Source organism: Grus americana, chromosome 3 (genome assembly GCF_028858705.1).
Source record: "Grus americana isolate bGruAme1 chromosome 3, bGruAme1.mat, whole genome shotgun sequence".
In the NCBI taxonomy this organism is placed as follows: domain Eukaryota; kingdom Metazoa; phylum Chordata; class Aves; order Gruiformes; family Gruidae; genus Grus; species Grus americana.
This window is the reverse complement of record NC_072854.1, coordinates 63,714,737-63,736,664: the sequence shown is the minus strand read 5'-3', so window position 1 is coordinate 63,736,664 and position 21,928 is coordinate 63,714,737. Positions and strand designations below refer to the sequence as shown.

Below are 21,928 nucleotides of genomic sequence, written 5' to 3'. Positions count from 1 at the left end.
CACATTTGCTGCTGAAAGACTGCGTTTGCTGTATTGTCACTGCCTTTTCTAACCAACATTTGAAATTACATTCAAGCCCAGTTAGCTGAGCAGACACCATCTCTCCAGGATAGTAATATCTTATTTTAGCTACATTTCTTTCAGATTAGCCTGAATTTTCAACCTAATTATATATTACTGTTTCCCACTATTAATTTGAGAAGGAGATGTTTATACCTTTTCATAGGGTCAGGGTTTTTGTGGAATGGCTCTACCCACTCTTCAAAGGATCCTTAACATAACCTTCCCAAAGTCCCCTGGCTTAGTCCCCTGGCTTTCCTCCCTCCCCACTCAGCTGGCCTGACATTTAGCAAAGTCTGGAGCAAAACACACCACACACGTACGGGTATGAAAAGGCTCCATTTGCTAAGTATATGTAGGAAGGAACATAGCTATCAGTGAGCCTTTTTCAGTTTGATTAATTTTTAACTTGGCATATTCTGTTTCTGGTACCTTATTACAAAGGCTGAAGTTGACTCTTCCGAAGGCTACAAAACAATACCATCTCCGTTTATTAGCTATGCATTACGGTTAGTGCAACCAAAATCATGTGCATACATAATCATGTATACGTGCATGCAAAGATTATACGCACAGGACAGTGGTAGATAAAATCCAGAGCTACAGTGATTGCCATGGGCCAAAACTACAAATATATTCAAAAAGGACCACAAAAATCAGGGCAGGGTAAGTTCATTGACAGTTATTGAATAAGAGGGTCTGTGTTTTTGTTTCAGGAAGTCTTCTACTACTGCTTGCCAGAGCCGGGAGGATGTATTCCAGGTGAAGGACAGCTCTGTACTTATCCCAGGCTTATGTTTCTCTCTGAAATCTTTTGCTGGTTGCTCTTAGAAACAGGATACTGGTCTAGACAGCCTGTGGTGTGACCTACAGTGGCTGTTTTAACTTCTTTCTCTCTATCTCTAGGCATGTTTGGGTAAATATCTACAACTTTTCCCTTGGTCTCCTCTATAATTTTTTTTTAAATTGCAGTATTCATTAAGTGTTTAATTTTACTAGACTCATAAGAAGCAAAACTTTCTTTTAATACAATGCCGATTTAGAACATGCTTGTTTGCTTGCTCACTGAAGGAAGATGAAGTACAAATTGTCTCTCCGTGATTTGAATTCTCCTACCCACAGTTCCTTACCCTACATGATCTACAGCAGAAATAACCCAGGCAACTGATTTGGCTTAAGTGTCCTCAACAAAATCTGACATTTCTACCTTCTTTCTCATGTGTATCACCAGCTTTGCTGAAGAAGAGACACCCAGTGAGGAGCTTAGCTGAAATTGTCCAGACTCTAAAGTGCAGGTTGATTTGACCAACATCCCCGCACTGCCAGATTTCGGCATGAAAGTTCACCGCAAGTTGCTTAGACCCTCCTTGACACCAGTTTACATATTACCAACTTGATGAGCAGTTTTTACCTGGTACAGGCTGGCAAGGTGGTGTTTAGTTTTGATTAGAAAGGGCTGGTTGACCCCTGGATGATCCACGTCATGAGCCGCAGCAGCTAGCAGTCCGAGCATGACGTCCGACGGGGTGAGGAAGTTGGCAAGCTGAATCACACGCATTAATCACAACGAGAACGTGAACAGTAAACTCTTTTTTTTTTTTTTTGGCAAATAAAGGAATCAGCTAACATCACGGCATTGCTCAGTTTTGCAGGACAATACACAAATGTCAAATATAAAAAAATTTTGTGAAGAATGTTTTTAAGGTGACTGTTGAACAAACATCTATAAAGATATCAGACTATATAGTCATGTTTTATTACAGTTTGTACTTACCTCTTTATCATTTATGGCAATATAAGGATTGTTGTATAGAAGTGCTTGAGCTTAGACTAAAAGATTCAGTTTTAAAAATTAAATAACTATACTAGCAGGTTGGCATAAATGCCAACAGCATACATGATAAGGGCTCTGCCTCACACAGTATTTAGTAATACAAACAATACATTAGGCTTCGTTTTTCTAGCACAGCACTGTGCTGTAAAATGCAGAGTTTATAAACTTTTGAAATTACAAACTTGGCTGTTAGATATCTCAGTTCAAATATAAGTATTTTATTAGAGAACATAATTTACCTTTCTAACTTCAGACATCCAAATTTGAAAACCTGCCCAGATTTTTTTTCTACTATACAGCTTATCATTCAGAAGCAAATTTTGTTATCACTGGGAAAAAAAAATCAAGTCTTAGCATTTTCTGTTTCAGAGCGTGAGGTAGTTATTACCGGCCCGATGAGTCTGTACAGAGTACAGGTCTATGAGCTGAAAGAAGCACCCTGTGATGAGAAATTAAGAGCAGTATGGTACAGATTCTGGATATTGGCTGTCCTCTGCACTTTTTCACAGCAGGGACTTGCAGATCTTACAAGAGATGGAAATACAGGAAAGCTGGGTCCTGCTCCTGTCCTCGCTTACCATTACTGTATTCCGGTCTAACAATTTGCTAATTCTAGCAGAACTTCCCTCCATTTAAGTCAAGCCAGGAAAGATTAGTTATATTCTTACAGTGTGGCTCAGCATTACAGTATTACAGTGCCTTCCAGTAACACATAAAGCAACGTCACACCCGCACGTCGTGAGGGCTTGCTGCAGCAGCCAAAAGCTGCTGTTCAGTCGTGCGGAGGACACCCTTGCAGCAGACCCAGTCAAAGGGAACGGTTTCCCCTTTTACTGGTGTTGCTCTGCCAAATCTGGTATTTTGAAACACCGACGCGAAGGGCTTATGCCCTGAAGGGACTGAGGCGCGGGCACGCGCTGCCTGCTGCTGGCTCTGCTGGGAGGGCTGCGGCCACTCGCAGGTGGCTGGTACGCACGGTCACGGGAAAACTTGGTGGAACGCATATGACAGCACTTTGATACGTCACCTGCGTGATGACAAGCGACTCTAGTAGCTTGTTTAAAGTGTCGGTAATCTGTAGCTGACTCTGCTGCTGCCTTGTTGCTGACTTCAAGTACACAATCATTTTCTGCTATCTAAAAATGTTTTTTGGTGTTGTTTTCTAGTCCTGGGGAAAAAAATTGAGAATTATCTGAAAGCAACATCAGTGCAAAAGGTTGTCATTACCTTGGGCTCCCTCAGATAGCAGTGCATAGCTTGTGTGACATCAGCAGCATGGACCGCATTGTGGTACGGGTTTTGGCTATGGTAATCTTCTTGAACCATAACTGGGAACCAAAACAGAAAATAAAGATCCTTTTGTCTCTGAATGCCACGGCTACAAGTGGGAACTGGATTTAAAATACAATTTGAGGTTTTACAGCCAGCTGCCTAAGGAGTTTCTTCAAATATCTGTAGCTTACTTAGACTGGTGCTCTCATTGGGATACCTTTAGAGAAAAAATGCATGAAAGGATTTGTGAGGCCCAAGAGGATATACTGGGTCTAGTTCATAAATCAGCTCTTTCTTGCCTTAGTGAAGGCTCTCATTCAGGAGTAAAATAAATAAGGAAGAGAGGCAAATTTATCCACAACGGAGTGTAATTATTTATGCTGCTGTCATAGAGGAGTAATGCCATTACGGCAGCAGCACCTATTTTACAGCGGCAGGGGGTGAGGCCCCGAGTATCCTGGCATCATTTGTTATTCGAGTGACTAGCGATGGTCAAAGGCATTCCTACATCCTCTAGACAGAGAATCAAAAGATAAAGCACTGGGGTATTTGGAGCAAAATCTTATCTTCTGTGATAATTTTAGTCACATTTTAAAATACTAGTCCCTCTTGTTTTAGTGTGCAGTGCTGGAACTGGTCCAGGTGGAAGACCAAGCGACAGCCTTTTAAGTCTCAGCTTTCACTCACACAGAAGATCACGGAGGTGTGTGCTTCACACTCACCTCTTCCTTGCAGCAGTGCCTGCGCCATTGGGTGGTCTCAGGGGGACACCACGTGAGCAGTGGAAGCTGCACGTGATCTTGCCCAACGCGCCCTCCTAGACACTATCAAATCCATCAAACAGAGAGCTAACGGGCAAATTTCCCATGGCGCTCGTCTCCAGCATGGGGAACACCAAAGAAAGCCCTAGCCTTCGGTTTGTTTCCAGCTCCCACGAGCATTTGAAGCTACAGCGGGTAATCCTTTAAACCCTGAATACCGCTAGCTCTAATTATCCGAGCGTCCACTTCGCGGCCGCCCACAGGAGTCAGAAGCAGCAGGGAGATTTCGTCTGTCTCCACCGGAGGAATGCTTTCCAGAAGTGACAATTACGCAGTCTTAAACAAGAGACCGTGCCTTTGAAACTCCGTCTGACAGCCGGCATTCAGCCGCATTCAAAACATGATGCAAAAAGTAATTGATTTTGGCCAATTTCTTCTTTTGGTTCGCTGACAGCATGGGGCTAATATTTCTGTTGGCAGTAACAGCAGCAGGGGCTTTCATCAACACTATTCAGTCCAGACAGCTTGATATAATTTGTTAAATTTTGAACATAAGCTTTTAACTGCCCTGGGTCTCAGTGGTCTATTAGTCACTAAAATAATGACACTGCACCACAATTGTACTGTGCACGGGTACACACTGCAATGTCTGTCTGTCTGTCTGTGTGGGCCTACTTGGCCGGCCACATCCCTGCATGACATACTTTTTTTAAATCACCAGTGCAATTGTGGTACTAGGACGCTTCAGCCCAACGGAGAGCCTTTTGAAGTCCCTCCATTGACTTAATAGGGACTGAACCAAGTACCTGAGTGCCTGTAAATTGTATGCTAATATATATCACACAAAGGTTTTACCGAAATATTTGCAACAACATCATGATTTTACATAGACAGGCAGAGCAAGCCAGTGCCGCCTTTGATGCCCTTCTTAAGCTTGTAAACTGGACTTAAAGACGGCTTTGAGGTGAGCACTTACCTAAAAACCTGTGTAATGTAACCATATCTAGCTGGAAATGGTGAATAAGTCCATGCACGTTGAAGAGATGACAAAGCAGTGTTACAAGACTGTTACCTAAAAGCAGAAAGGAACAACTCTTAGATTCCCTTAACATGTAGTTACAAACCAAGCAAGACTAAAAGTCTTGGTAATTTCCTAACTATTAGCTCCTATCCCCTTAGCTCCTAACATATGAGCCTAGATGACACTCATATACTCAAAAGTAGTTTATATAAATTACTCCTACATATAATCAAGGTTTGATGGTACGGCTGTACCAGTGGAGTGCCATTCTTGTGACTAGATGCCATAAAGTCACGTTTGCTGTTTCAACATGACGGAGAAGGCAAATTGACATGGTTTTAACTGGAAATCTTTTGACAGGCTTGTTTGGGCACCACGTCATCTTCATAATCCAGGTCTGCCTCCAGAAACAACAGAAGGGAGAATGGCTTTTCTGCCACTTCAGTTTGCCATACTGTACTAATTTATTAATTACTGAGAATTCAGCAGTTTTTCATTATTTTTTTTTATTTGGCTGTACAAACAGGTAATTAACCCATGTACCTAGCTCAGCTACAGTTGCACCTGATAACGATGATGCAGACAGGAAAAAATGAATTGCAGCACTTATGGTCTCAAGTCCCACTGTAACGTTACGCTGGCCATACTATGAATCCAATACTGGGAAAACTGGCAAAATTGAGCCTAACTAGTATTATACGATCAACTATACATATACACAGTATTTTAAAAAGTTTGCCTTGCATAATTCAGCAGCAATGTTTCCAGAAAAGTTAGAAAGCCGCCCCCCCCAAGACCAACCTACCCATACAACATATAAACAATGTTTGAAGGGAATCTTCTTATTTAATGCAACTCAGGAAAGAAAATAAATAGATGTACGAAGAGGACATGGGAACTTATTTGGCCTTGACTACTGAGCAGAGGCGCAGAAAGGTAATTTAGAAGAATTATGCTTTTGCTTCCCTTGCCGTTTGCAGTCCTTTCCACTCTTCGCTGCCAGTCACTCAGCTAAAGTACCCTCTACACCAACTTTTTTCTACACCGTCTACCCCAGCCAAGCCTAATTAGATTGGGGGTGAGGAATGAGGGATCTCATTTCTACGAACAATACTGAAAGGAGAAAGGTGCGATCGTGACCCTCTTCAGCAGTTACCTGATCAAGAGGTATTGCAGAGACGTTGGGGGGGAGTGGTGTTACAGGCATATATTTAGACAAAACATTTCACAGATTTTTACTGTCTTAATGAATTTCCTAATTTTGCTGCTGAACAGAAGGAGGATATTTTCAGTTAAAGGTACTTCATGTTGATAGAAATCGACTGATTATGGAGGTTTGGACTTATCAACCAATGTATCTAATAGGTATATTTAAAGTACCTTTGAATTTCCCAGGTAAAGGAAACTGAAACACTTCCTTGAAAAGGGGGCCATAACAAATGTAGGAGATTAGGTTAATACAAAAACACACTTTAAACATTACCCTACAGTTGTGAATATTCTGGGAAAAGCCTGAAAATGTTCTAGGATACGATTTTGAGAGAAGTTAACTGTGTCCAATTTCTCTTCGGTAATCTAAACTGGAAACGTTTAGTAATTATTTAATTAGGGATTTTTAGAATAGTCATACATGAGAGACATTAAAATAAAAACTTTTAAAAAATTACTTACCATTTGTCAAGCGGTCAAACAAGAAAATGTCAAAATCCCACATTCCCACTTTGGATAGCATATGCTAGAAAAACAAATATAAAAAGGCAAATGACTGGTATGTCAAAGTGTCAAGCAGATTTAAATTATTATTCCACATTAATCAATCACAGAATTGGTTGCTGCAGCTTTAAAGTTTTGTTCGGGAAACCTATAGAGATGTATTTGAAATATCAGACATCAGGAACCAAATTTAGCTATACTGCATAAAATATCACTTGCATTTTTAATGGAGGAGGTTTTGAACTTGACACTAAAAATATCTTCTAACAAAACATGGAATAATATAGACCAAAACATTATGAAAAGATTCCCTTTTACTGCACAACTTCTTTATTGTTCTTTCATGTCCCCGAATCAATTCAACACAAATTCTCCTAGGTTTTTATTACAGTAAAACACAATCCTAGCTCTCATGGTGAATATGAATTACATTTTGCTAAACAAACCAATTCACAGGAATAGATTTATAAACTGAGATACAGTGCTTCTGTGAAGCCCACTCGGCTACGCAGAAGAACCCATCATTACCACCACATACAGGGTCTTTACAGCTACGTCAGTTCAGTCAAGAGACCGAGTCGGGGCTAACTGTATGACCTACCATGGCATATGCACGAATCAAATGTGCGTTCACTCCCATCGCTTAGTCTATATTCAAACCAGTTCTGGATTCTTAATTACTTTCTAACACCTGGCACGTAACCTTCTCTTGCAGAGAATAAAAATTGCCTAGGCACATAATCTCAGTGCCATCAGTTGTGCAAGTTTTGTTAGAAAATATCATTCAAAGCAAGCATAAGAGCTGCAAAATAAGAGAATTACATGTTGATTATTTTGAAGTTCTTTGCAGTGAATGTTCCCTGTTTTCTAGCCTTTGCCATTACGGAGAGCTATTGTGGGTTGCCTAATAGCTGCTCCATACCAGCTGAGAGACAGCTGTCTTTTTTCAAGCGGATGAACTAAATCCTGTGTCAAGGCTGCACTTACTTAAATCAGTAACTCAGCCAGGGATCTCTCATCCTTTGATAAATCCAGATTATAATTTCAGTTGACAGAATCTGAAAATGCTGAATAAATTTAGACGACTTCTTGTTGCTTTGAGACTAAGCCTTTAAAGCTGTAACCATAAAGGAGGAATAGGCAGTCTGTTTGCTGTGAGGCAGGCAAGTAATGTGGGTCATTTAAGACAGATCAGCCATATAGCTGTTTATCTGAACACTGAAACAAAACTGACACTCTCTGGAATATTATTAAAAGAAATGGAGATCTGGAGACCCGTCTTACCCTTGCTTGCCCAAGGTAGTCCTCATCCAGTAGGTACAGAGAGGCTTGTGGTACAATTCCACGCAGTAACCGGGATGCATGGAAATATCTCTGGAAACTTAACAGTCTTTTCACTTTTTTCTTGGTGCCGATTTCCCCTGAGAGCGTAGTATCTACGAAAAGCAGTAAGTACAGAAACCATGAAACCCAAGATGAAGGATGACATTCTCAATTATTTAATGAGAGACAGCAAAAACTTTCAAATAGTGATACAAAAACCATAAAGTTCACGCTTCTTGCCAATCCAAACGGAGGAGCAGTATTCAAATCCCTATACCTGAGCGTAATGTGTTTATTTCAGAAAGGAAATACCTTCCAGCAAAAAGAGTACTAACGTAGGACTTGGAAGATCTGAGTTCAGCACATGGCCTGCCACAGACTTTCATGTGATCGAGGCTAAATCAGCGGAGAGGTGACAGATCACCTAATCATGGATGTCTAGAGGGAGCCTAAATGACTAGGCAGAGCTAGGTATGGGAAAGCTGCTCTTAGGCTTCTGCACCTCTGGTCCCCACCGATACAATTGAAAACAGCATTACCTTGCTACCTCATCGGAGTGTCACCGGAATACATTAAAATAGCATAGCACTAGCATACAGCGTGATCTTGGACATAAAACCAAAAAAGTGGCCTCGAAATGCAGTTGGAAAGCACAACTGTATGACCCGCTTTTGGAAAATGAGAAAGAGAGAAAGAAGTAAGAACAGGTTAATAATCCTAGTGTATTGTCTGCTGTCCCTCCTACATCTTAAGGCAAATTATAAATGAAGAAAATATTTTAGTTCTACAATTAGGAAAGCAAGTATATTCAGGCAATACGTGCATTTCTGGTTACACAACATAGTATGTTCTTTTCACTCAGTACCAGGATAATTCTAATTCCCTAATGCTGTATTAGGAGATTTTCATATAGGGCTAAACGTGCCACAAAAACCAAGGCAATTTTTATACAGTGATTAAATCAGTAATTAGAGTAATTAAATTACCTTATTGTTAGTAAGGCTTCCTAAAACTGATAATGACTGAGGTAATTTCATCTGAGCATTTAACAGAGCCTCACTTACAGTGGTGATGTTTTCATTATGCAGCCTGGTATAAGTTTTGGAAGAAGGGAGGGCAGAAACTGGACAGTTGTTCGAAGGTGTATGATTCAACACAGTTTTATCCATAAGAGGAACCTTGTGAGAAACTGAAGATTAAGCACTCCTTTTAGAGAACAGTAATGATTGTTTGAGATAAGAAGCTGCATCGCAGTTCACTGGATTTCAGGCTTAAATAAGAACTCAGGAAAAATATCTATGGACTGAAGATGACTCTATTCTGCTATTTCTTTTCATGCAAAAATGCTTAGCATTGTTCTGCTGTGAAATTAAAATACGACTTTTTATCCTGCTTTTATGAGTATTATTAACCTGAGAGGTTTTTCAGATAAGTCATTAAGGTTTTTTTTGGATCATAGATGGTTCAGTATTTGATCAGCAGATGTGCGAGCACCCTCTGTAGCAAGTTTCTTCCTTAAGCAATCCAACAGCTACTGAGCAACACAATGTCAGTAACAACAACAAAAAACACATACTTACATACTGAGTATCAATAATTAATATATTTTCTTACACCTGTAAGTCTCCCACTTCTCGTGGGCAGCCCAAAAGCCCCACCAAGTTTTAACAGTATAAAAGCACAAAATAATTTTATTGCAACTTGACAAGCCATGTGTTTTCAAGAACGCAAACAGCAACAATGTCACTACTGTACCAGCCTTAAGGTTAGATTTTCATTTATGATGTGCCAGCACCTGCCTTAATTCTCTCTCACATTTTAAAAGCTGGAACAATTTCATGGCCCGTTGAAGGAGTGACTAAGGTAGGTGTTAACAGTTACCCAGTGACAGCAACATGTGGAGGAACTGGCAGGCTTGTTTTCGCATTTCTTTTCATTTATATAGTGCTGCTAAGAAGTGGCTGGCATTCAGTTTAATTCCTGGATAACAAAACACTCTTAAAATTAATTCAGTTTTTCAAACTTTTGTCAGCTGCTTCTCGAATTCCCAACTTTCCTAATTCCAGCTTTGCCCCCGAACTGTCACTGCTTTCAGGTAACAAGTTTAAAGTACAGAAAACTTCCCTTTTGTACATTAAAAATGAGTAGTTGCTCCAACTATTTTTTATCTAAGTTCATATCTGTTTTTCCAGTTAAAGACAGACGATTGAAATTACAAGCTATATTCCCCTAAACTGTCTTTAAAACTCACATGTAGAGTTGCTGTGGATGATCTGAAGGTGAAGGTTTGGCCCCAGTCCCAACAAGCAGCCGTACGTTGGATTATGAAGAAGTGGTTATTTTACCCTTCAGACTATCAGATTATTTCAGTAGGACAAATAATACTTACAAAACCCCCAAACCACCAGGCTGAAATAAATAATTTATTGTTGTGAAACATATTTTCTGCATTGAACCGCCAAACTTGTTGCCACCGCTTTGTCACATTGCTCCATAGAGCTGTCACGGATCTCAAGTGGAATTTAATCATCGGCAGACAGCGCTTCTGAAACATGACTTGCTGCTTCAGATGAGCAGAAAAGATTACCCGCAATAATCTGCTGCCCTGTGTTTTCATTCATAAGGGAAGGAGTTCATAATACTGATAAAGAATGGTAGGACATGTATTCTCAAAATCGGGCTCTTGACAGAACAGCCCAAATCCCGCACTGCAGCCTATCCACATGCAAACTCTGGATATCATGTTAAAATCACGTCCTTTAGGTCATTTCAGTAATAATTGATTTGTCCATGAATCACAGGACTTGTAAGATGATTGCTGTGACCCTTAACAGATTACTATGCCATCTGCAATAATGTACCTTATTATGACGGTGTCTTGCATAAAACTGGACTAAGACTATGCCCTGCTCTGCGCACAACACACCCCAAACTATTATAATCTCATCAGCACTTTCTCTTTCCCCTCCAAAGATCAGTGTCAAACAAAAAAGAAAAGCACGGCCGTATGAAATTGAGAGGAAAAGGACATTTAAAAAGAAGAGCAAAAAGTAGAGGAAGCAGCTGAGAGTGAATGCTGAAATTCTGTCCTCAGCTCAGCAGCTGCACCTGAATCTCCCAGCAGCAAAGAGCTGTTCCTAGGATATGGGATCCACCAGCTGGCACAAAATCAGGATGCAGTTTTAAGATGAAATTAAGGGTTTATGTGAATGACTTATAGTAACACGCTGAACATACCCCTTCTTCACTGACAACTGCAAATTTCAATATAAATTGTAAATAAAAAATTTCCTTGATGATACCTCATATAAGTCATATAATGACTTTGAAACATAAAGAGTTATTGTTAGCTATTTCTAATTAGGTTAAATTGACTTACAAGTAAATGAATCAAAAATATCATTGCAGATATCACTGAACTTCAGTTGTGGAACTATGGGTACTAAAACATACGCTATATTATCTAGTTACAGAACACAAGCTGCAAGGCTCACATGGGAAGGATTTAGTAATTATGTGCAATTTGGAAATGGACGTGAAAGACGAAGAAGAATGTCTTTTGTTTACACCCATAAAACTTCCCTTGAGAACTGTGTTTATCTTTAATCGTTGTGGCAACTTCTGAATGTTTCATTTACCTAAAAAAGCCTCATCTGTATCTCTTAAAAGACGCACATTCTCATATCCTGTGGAGTTACTCCTGGCACAGTGGTTGGAGAATCCCTTCTTTGTGTACTGCACAAAGTTATTGTATGAATTACATACACATATTGTATGAATTACATGCACATTTACAGAAGCGTCCATCTAAGCATTCCTCACAAAGCTTAACTTCTGCCTTCAAAAACACAGGCGGCCTGAGCTCACAGCCTATCTCCTGACGCGTTTCAGCAGGCAGAGAAAGTGGTTGCCTTTTTCCTTGGGTCACTTGATACCCACATCACATATACACACTATCAGACCACGGGTGATGTCTGGATACTGCACGTGGCCCTCAAGAGGTTAATAAGCTACAGGAATCAATGGTCGCCTTCTCTTCTCCTAACAAAGTTCCTCCAGTTACACAGATCGGCTCGCCTTAACATGATCTACGGCTCACTACACCCCAACCTCTGTTATTTCAGGGAAAGAGGTTTCCTGCACTAGGAACTGCTACCAGTTTTCTTTCAGATTTCTTTCACGTTGCTGCGCTAGCATGTGCCCGCAGGCAGCGTGACTATAAAAATGACGGAGGTTATGTTAACAATGGTTGAGTTAACATCCAGAAACGATCACATAAATCAAATTTGGACAAGGATGTACTTAACTCTGCACCAGGCGTTCATTACACTGTTATTGTTCTTTCAAAGTAAACAAACTTGGTTATGCATTCAAATAAAGCCTGTGAGTTTTCCTTCACAGAATTGCCTTTTTTATTTTATTGCACCTCAGTGTACAATAAAAACAGGTCATCCAGCAGCATGAGTGGATAACAACAGGTTTATTAATTTTCAAAAGCCAACTGATTCAGAAACAGAAAATGTTTTTCCTCTTCCTTCCCAAAGGATGCAGAATAAAACCAACATATAGAAATCAGGTCATCTAGCACCTGCCTTTGACTCATATGGTTCACAATACCCTTTCCCCTCTTCTGAGGATGCAAAGACATTCTGTACTCAGTCACTGCTCTACAACTGTACGCCCAAAGAGTCAGGCAGGATTGGCAGAAAAGTGCCGGAGTATCTGGAAGATAAGGTGAGGGGATCAGACCAGCAATTTACTGTCCAGTTTGCAAACAGCGAGGACTCTGGGAAACAATTTGTCTCTGGTCCTATACATTATGGAGGTAATTTCCTGCACTGGTTCCTGGCTTGACAGCCGATTAGAATGCTTTTATTTGAGAGCCCAAGAGCTATGTAATTGACTTATGAGGAATAATTGGTGTTTGTCCATTTTTTTGTGTGTCAAATCATGCCAGGCATTTAGATCGCCTTTACTGAAATCTTGTTCAGCAAACTCATTGCATGACTTGGTTGCTAAATTTTTCTTATTAGGAAGAGTGCATAGCACTGCTGATGCAAAAAAATTGCTATGCCTTCTTAATATCTTCTTACATGATGGATTTATCGCATTATCCAAAAAACAACAGCAGCATGAGTAGGGATTGCTGAACTAGCGCAGGTAATTTAAAAATTAATTCCAAACTTAATACTTCAAATCTGAATTTTGGAGAAGGACTGCTAAACTAGAAGAACGGGTAACATCATCTCTCCGCACTGTCTAGGCTTTCCTGTTACCTTGCACCTTGCAGTCCAAAAACTCTTTGGAAAGGAAACATTGCAGTTTTGAAGAAACTATATGGGAATCCAAAAAGTTTGTGTTACAAACATTTTGTTTTTATCTGCTTCTCTAATGTCTAAAAACTTCTCTGTTCCTTGACTTTTGATAAAATTCAATTTTCCAAGTCAAATGCTTTCTGTTAGCTGCCATTGTTCATATGGGTTACAACCACATTATTTGTCTTTAAATGGGTAAACATTTTTTTCAATTAGGAAGAGGCTGTGAGAAAGAGAGGAGGACTCTAAAGACATCAGAGAGAAGCAGAAAATTAAAAGTAAAACAAAGGATCGTTAAAATTTTCCACTTTGAGTCAAGATTCCATTCTTCAATCACCTGCACAAGTGCACAAAAATCAATGCAGAGCCCTGTTTACGGAATAGGCACTTGTGTGCTTCTTTGGCTAATGTCATTAATGAAATGTGACAGGTTCTGGATGCCAACTTTCTAGGTCACCTTACTGTGGGGTTTGCTCTTCTTTCAACACCACTTGAGGTGATGGTGGCTTGTGACAGCTCAGTTTCCAAATCATAGAGTTCCTGCACAATTGTTGGCATCTTGAAGAACACAAGTCGTGCAGTTTCCCCCCCCCCATCCCAAAATATATTTCTTTTGATACTGTTTGAAAGAGACTACAGAACTTAAGAATTACAGAGATTATCCCACTCTATATACAAATTATCCGATTACACCAAGTTCTGGAGAAACAAGGTTTTCAAAGACTAGTTAACAGAATATTAGCCTTAATAACAGGAAGAGGAATAGATTAAATCCAAATTTAAGATAAATTCAGATATGTTTCTCTTCACAATTTGCAGCTTTTATTGGGGTCATCAATCATCTTTATGCAAACATACATCTTGGCATCTTTTATTAAGCCTCCTACAAGTTCTTAGGAAATGGCATGTTGCGTTGTTATCATTTCAATATGAACCTTCACTTTGCCACTTCAATCTTCGTACAGTAGCACAGTCAGGACCTTTTTTTCCTAAAACTGCAAATGTTCTATAGCTGATTATAGTTCCTCCAGCAGGAAATGGTACATCCCCTCCCCCTTCACTCCCCTTGAGAAAAAGCAACATAACCTGTAATAACAGCAAACCCAACTTTCATTTATCATCTTAATGATCCCTTCTCCTTGTTCTTTCTTTTCCTCTGGTCATTTGGAAAGTGTCCTCAGTGTTATCTTCGTACACCCTTTCCCTTTTCTAATCAGGAAAAAGAAGGTGGGGTGGCAGAATGGGTCACGCATCGTTTGGAAACTTTTAAAGGGACATCCTCAGTTGAACTGAATCCCAAATCTGTATAAAAAAATAAGTTACAAACCTGTATAATCAGGTCACTGTTCACTAAGACTTTGTGTGTGAAGCACATCTAGTTTTTTGTTTGCTCTGTTTGCTCTCATGAGTTCTCCTGAAGCAATCATAACCCAAACCACTGCATTTTGTTAGCATCTGAGGGCACGTGCATCAATCGGTTTTACATTCTGGCTGTCATTTTCTACGAATGTAGCATAAAAGCTAAACAAGGAGCACGAATGGCAAGAAGAAGAAGAATATACTTTTCAATCTACCTTGTTATTAAATTTTGCAGACAACAACTCTTAAAAACACCCCCCCTCCCCCCCCCAAAAAAAAGAAAGAAGAAACCCAACAAAAACCAACGCCCTGAACCAAAAAAATCTTGCTGATATTTGAGGTAAAGGGGAAAGGGGGGAATCAGACTGACTTCCAACGACAGAAAGAATTTCTGAATATAATAAAGTGTTACTAGAAAACAGAACAAGCTTTGTGCTGAAACATTATTAAGAGAATCCCAATTCCTCTTCCTTGAATAGGAAACTGAAAGCAAGGCCATCGGCCAGTTCTGGAAATGTTCTTTCCATTCAAACCAGACACAAGCTAACCAGATTAAGAAGCCCATGTGCCTTCAGGATGTTGATGAGTATCTTTTGGGCATGCTTATCCATGAGGAACTAAGGGAGGTATTATGTAGAAATGATGCAGAGCTCATAAGATCTCTCCCTTTCTAATTTAATAACCATCCGGAACTTTGGGCTCATCTCCATGGGCTGGGTTGGGATCCGAGTAATCCAATCAGCCCTTGAAACCTCCTCACAAGACTTTTAGTGTCCTAATTTAACCTGGGTCAGAAACATCTAAAAAGGCATCTCTCACTCCCACTTCTTTTTCTAGCCAAAGGCAACAAAACAAGACAGTTAACCAAACTCCTTTTAACCTCACTCATTTGGATTCAGGTTACTTGATGGTTCAGTTTTGGGTTGGTGGCTGTGGTTAAGTTTTATTTTCCCTGGAGACGGGCCCTACCTGAAAGCCCTGGAGTTGTTCAAAAACCAAAACCAAAAATGAATGTAAATTTTGCAAATGGACCCTTCTGTAGACAGGCAGAAACCACAGATTCAAACACCCACAGACTTGGGTTCTTTGAGATGGAGACCTTTTCATGAGTTCCTATCCTCCCTTACTAACCCGACAACACTTTTCATTTCTGTAGTACCTAATACATCACATGCCTGCAAAGCATCACTTTATTCACAAACAAACTGAAACCCGGAGGATTTTGCTTGACTAAATCAGACAGCAAATCAAGGACAGAGACTGAATAGTACCTAATATCACTGTTTATCACCATCTGGTACTAAAAGTATATCATCTATACTAACTTCATTTGCTAAGCTAAGCTTAATGCTGGTGGGGTTCTTTTGGACTCAACTTCTGCCTGTATGACTACACCAAGACCCTAGGTAATATGCAGATACACCTTTGAAGTGTCGACACACATGTTTTGACCTTTTACATACTCTCAGATCCCACTCTATGTTCCTATTGAGCAAGGGCTAAGGAAACAGAAATCTCTTTGGGTATCATCATTTTTGTACAGAGATCCCACATTGCATAGTACATACTTTCCCCTTCCTTGTTATCCCTCCTAGATCAATATATAGAGAAATTAATTCTGTCAGACACTGTGGATGGTTTACTGAAAACAAGTGGGTGCAAGGTAACGAAAGCAATGGCATGACGGATACGGTGACAAAAACAAAGTGTCCCTAATAGAGAATTTTTCAGGAAAAGTTGAAAATGCAAGCAGAAATAACTTTAATTATATTCCTCCATGACAGGCCAATTTAAATATAGTCAATTAGATGCTAATAATTTTGTCATTTTGAAGCAAAAATTCAATCCAGATAAAAGCTTAGCATAAACAAGATGGGAAATGGAGAACCACTCTTTAAGTCCTAAGAATGTTCTTGTCTTCTGACTTAAAGCTTGACAAGCAAATTTGTAAACAAAAACTTAGATGTAAACTATGTTATTTTGTAACTCTACTCAATTTTTTTATGGGAGTAAAACAAAGTATCTAATATAATTGGAGCAGGGTGAGGTCTTCTTGGTTATTGCTGGATGCCTACCTACAGTTCTAGATTTGTCACAAGGAATTCCCTCCAACTTTTGGTTAATGCAATGAAGAAATGTACCATCACAGTCACCAGCACAACTCATCATGGGATAATGAAATCTATTTTATTCAATGCATATTAGTCAGTGGAGGGATCTGGTTCAGTGACTCACTGAGCAACTTTGTCCATCAGAGAACTAAATTATTGCTGCCTTACCCTACGGTCCTTTATTTCTCAAATCTTAACTACGCTTCGCTTAAAGGAAAATGGGATCAAGTTAATTTTCATTGCAGAAGTGTTTTAAATTCTAAAGTATTACACTGCACATATTCAGTTTAACTCCTTTTCTGTCCCGTGAACACAGAAAGGTTCATTTAATTCACAGAAATGCAGAAGTGCCAATAAACTGCCATCATTAATTACAACCTCCATTAGGTTCAGTTACAAGCTAGAGCTACCAAGTTCAGAGTCAAACTTTCCTAAAATTTGTGAGGTTTGCTTTGGAATCAATCTTACATCATTTGTACATTGCATTCAGCTGCTCGATGGCACCTAACACTTGCCTGTTCCATCCCATTACTCCTTCTGGAAAATAAGTTTCTAACGCTGTGTCTTTTTTAATTCCACTGCTCCCATGTTAAGGAATGCCTTATTTGCATGAAGAGGAAAACCTTTCCCCATTTTCCTGTAAACCTACAGGGCTGTGCAAAACTTGCATCTTTTAGGTTGGGAGTTTGTAAAGTCCAAGTATTTGTTCCTAAGCGCCCTAGTGAACATGGAGCCCCAGGTCTGCCACGTCCAGTTTATTTTTTATTGGGGTATATCTGCGGCTATCAGGAGCAGGTGGTCTCCTCGCTTTATTACAGCAGGATGGGAAAAGGGACGGTCGGCTTGCCTACCAGGGGTCTTCACACCAGGCTGGCTAACAAGCATTGGCTGCCGCAGCTTCCCTGGGGAGAGGAGCTACCACGTAGCCTCCCCTGAAGCTTCAGGCTCGATACTGCTGACGCAAGCGAGTATCTGGTGTGTCATGCAGGTCTCTGCAAGTTGCAGGGACTGACTCAAGAGGCCGAGGCAAACATAGGCTCCTCGCAATGCAGAACCGAGGAGTTCTTGGTGACACGGGGATACTTTACATTCAGTTTTGTATCCCAGAGTCATCTTAAGAGCCCCAAAACCCACCAGTGCAACTACGCCTCAAGGGAAGCTTGCAACTAGGCAGAGAAAAGACAGGAAGATGCTAAAGCCTTGCATCTCCTCCAGACAGGATCCTGCAAAATCCTCATGGTGCTGACAGCCTGGCACTGACAAGGTGAAATAACACTCACTGAGTTTCTATATATTGCAGAGAGGCACCGGAGGAATGTGTAGATGGCATCACAGACGTTAGCTCAAACAGCAAGAAGCCAACATTAATCCCGTTGGCTTTGATTAGGGCTACAGAAGATCCCATTTGCAGAGCACAGGAAGTTTTCCTATCCAAAAAGACGTAACGGTGTCTTAAGTTACACAGCGACTTTACTGCAGAACTCCAGAAAAAACAGAAGATACGGTCTATGCAGTGTTAACCCTTAATAGCCATAGGAGGGAACAATCTGCTTGTTTGACTGAATCTTTAAGTATGTTAAAAAAGTTACATTTAAGAACCTTGAGTCTGGCATTAAATAGCAATGCCCTGAACTTTTTTTTTAAATGTCAATTTGCAAAATGAATGTCAACTCTGTTCAAGAATGAGCTTCAGTGTTTTCCCTTTAAAACAAGGGTGGTACTGTTATTTGGAATAATATTTCAGATAGTAGAGGGAACAATCACTATTTAAGCTCAGTTTGTCTGAATGAGTGGGAAGCTGGAGTAATGTTTATGCTGCATTTCTTTATAACTACTTCTGAGGATATTTACCATAAAATTTTCTCGACCTCATCCCTCCCTTACTGTAACAGCTTTCAGTATACAGTTGCTGCCTGTCAGTTATTGCCCCCAAACAAATGTAACATGGTGCCAAAATTTTACTGCACGTATTAGTTAGTCACTTTTCAAAAAAGTTTGCAGTAGTGACATATATATGTGTTTCTTTTTGACAGGGTGTGCAGCACCATGGGTTTTGCTGCTGAAATGGTATGCACAGCAGAAATGGATTTGACAGATAGCTGTATATGAATAATATAAAAGTCTGTGTACTTCCTGGCAAAACACACGTCTGCGTGCTCCGACACTGAGCATCTTCATTTACCTACAGGTCACCGAGTGAGCCAGACCCAGTGCACTTGCTGGCTACAAAATTAGTAGTCAAGTGCCTAGAAATCTCACTTAAGTTTGCACCGAAAAATTAAGACAACATCACTCCCAGAAAGGGAAAAAGCAGTAAATACATAAAACCCTCAAAATAATGGGAAATCCAAAATCTCCTTAGACAGCCCATGGAGAGCACCAATACTTCCCAGAAGCTGGCAGGATCTGAAGGATGGCAGGATTCATCTACAGGGGATGAAAGCAAAGCCCTATTGCCAAAAAAAAAAAGAGCTGAAAAGTTTTTGGTTTCTGTAACCAGGGGGAGGAAAGAACGTATAATGAGAATTTTAAATAACATCTATATATTCAAAATAAAAAGGAAAGAATTAATTTAGTCACATTCAAATGTACTTCTGCTTCATGAATGAAGTGTTTTATTTTCTCTCAGTCTTTATACAGGCAGCAACGGTAATATTTCCAGCTAGTCTAAACCAGTTTTTTCTTCACATTTTGCATTGGCAACCTGAGACTAAATTATCCTCAGAGCTCTGCTCAACCAGTGCATTATTCTGTATTTGTCCCGAGAAAATTGCTGGACCCATCTTACCCCTTATGTCTCTCTACCTCAGCCATAGCAAGCACTCTGATGGACTTAGGACCTAGAAAATACCTTTTATCAGCAAGACTGAAAGCAAGCACTTTGCCAGCCTGGAGCCACTCAGAGCCCGAGTCCTCCCCTTCCTATTAGCCCTTCTTTTCTCCTGACTCCCAGCCAGACCTCCCCCTTTGCGGCTGGGCTTCTTCCCCCTCTCCCAGCCCCCTACCTCCCTTCCCCTTCCCCAGGCACTCAGGCAAGCAGCTACAAAAAGGAGACGAAAAACTTTTGGTTTGAGAATCGCTTTTTAATGAAAAGCATAATCGCTAGAAGCTTAAAAGCGTCATCACTAAACGAACTGTTGGAATTTCAGCCTGTTTGGGTGATAACTTTTGCTTCAAAGCTTACATGGAGTGGTCTGCGCAGTACGCAGGGACACATCTCGATCTGCCTGTGCCTGAACACCGGAGTTAACGCGGCATCCAGACTGAATGCCACAGGGCCCAAGACTAAGTGTTCTCTGTTATTTTATTTTTAACACACTGGCTAATAGGTCTGCATCTGTATAGAGAATCCATCAGGTAAAAAAAAAACCAACCAACAAGATCTCAATTTTTTTCTTTTAGATTTGCCCTCCTTTATTTACAACAGTGGCAAAATAACTTCAATCAAAATGAGGTTAAGATTATTTTTAACAGATGTTCACTGCTGGCCTGACCCAAAATCCATTGACGTCAATGAGAAGACTCCATGGGGCTTTGGATTGGGTTCTAATTGTTGGAAAAATTAATGTTATTGTAAACCACTGGTCAGTGCTGTCACATGCTCCCCTTCTGTGCCAATTCTATATGACCGGATAACAGACTCACATAAATCTGTTCCAACTGTTGGTTAAGAGGCTAAAGGACACAGAGGTTTATCTTTTTAATTCTGAAGCACCCCCTGTCTCCCCCAGCACACCCCATGGCACTACTGTATTTACTTGACAGACTCAGCATTATGGACAGTATACATACAATCAAAATATTTCACAGCCAAACACTGGGTGGGAATAACAGAATTATTAATGCTGACTGTATGAAGACAGCTGAACTACAGATATGTATGAAATGAGATACTTTGGTTTGTATACTTTCAATACAGATTTTTTTTTTTTTTAAATACAGACCTGAAGGGAGGGTTGCACTTACTGTTAAGAAGACGGAAGTCTATAAATGGGTAGGAGCCACGGCGCTCGGAGAGAACCCCTGTCTGACCTCTCACCCGTGCATCTCCTGCAAAACACAAAATCCCGAGAGACGTTAGAAGGGACAGCTGCCTTTCTCTGCTGTTTCAATCTAGATCTATTTTCTATTCAAAGTGATGACGTTACGCTGCTCCAGTGGGAAAACCAAGGTCCAAAAAATCATCTCCCATGACATCTGTGGGTAATTGGGTAAAGCAGTACAGCTGATCCTCTTACCAGAACAAAGGCACAAAACCCCCCACGTGTATCCTATTGAACAGCTTCTCGCCCAGTAAATAGACTCTCGCTGCTTCAGGAGTAGTGTAGAAGTACAATTTTCTGCCCAGACAAGACCAGTTGTATTCTGACTGTCATGGCATCACCCGCAAAGGCCTCAACCTTGGACTAGGCTCACAGTCCAACTGACCTCCAAAGCTGTGGGACTGGTCTCAAAATCATGAGTTGATGAAAAAATCCCCAAACAAAATATGAAGATTTTTTAAAGTTTTTTTGTTTGATTGATTAATTGTTTGTTTTTGTTTTGCTTTCTGCTCTTCTGGAGCATTCTGGAAAATGTCGGCCTTCTCCTCAAACACCGAAACTGCTTTATGTAAGCGAAACCTGATGTTCTCAGATAAGCATTACTCCAGAGCTTTAGAATGTCTATTTAAATACCATAAAGTCAACACACGATACTAAGAATTAATATCGCTGTGTAATTGACATTGATTTAGTACCTGACTTTCCATGTAATATTGATGCAATAGGCAAAACTCATTTAAGGATAAAAATGCTACTCAGGATGAGTAAGAGCTACAAAACATCTCTCCAAGTAGATAGGAAATAGTGGGAAGCAGATGTCATTTTTCCATTTCCATAACTTTAAATATCTTGTGCTGTAATATACTCATTTCTTTACAGGCAAATAACAAGACCAAAATATTAAACATTCTTAAATTAGATGAAGTTTGGAGATTTTAGAGGTTCGGGTTAGAGTACTCTGGAGTATTCCTTCTCTACAGAAACACAGGCCATAGTGCTGAAAGCATACCCACTGCACTTCCCAAAACAGCTCACGCTGTAGGCCTCTTAAAGTTTGCAATAAAATTACGAATTATTAGTTAGTTTGAATTGTGCTTCCTCTGGGATACGAAAATA

The 21,928-nt window shown here is 40.1% G+C and overlaps 1 protein-coding gene across 2 annotated transcripts in view; it reads right to left on the bottom strand.

Annotated features, from left to right (window-relative positions):
- The window catches only part of PDE7B (phosphodiesterase 7B), a 178,882-nt gene that overhangs the window by 16,215 nt on the left and 140,739 nt on the right, over positions 1-21,928 (bottom strand). For both annotated transcript variants that reach the window (XM_054819761.1, XM_054819760.1), the window contains 6 exons: positions 20,736-20,819; positions 7,946-8,097; positions 6,620-6,683; positions 4,904-4,999; positions 3,122-3,222; positions 1,472-1,603 (listed from right to left, as the gene is read on the bottom strand). In XM_054819761.1, coding sequence (XP_054675736.1) covers positions 1,472-1,603; positions 3,122-3,222; positions 4,904-4,999; positions 6,620-6,683; positions 7,946-8,097; positions 20,736-20,819 — 629 coding nt within the window. The remainder of the gene's footprint in view (positions 1-1,471; positions 1,604-3,121; positions 3,223-4,903; positions 5,000-6,619; positions 6,684-7,945; positions 8,098-20,735; positions 20,820-21,928) is intronic.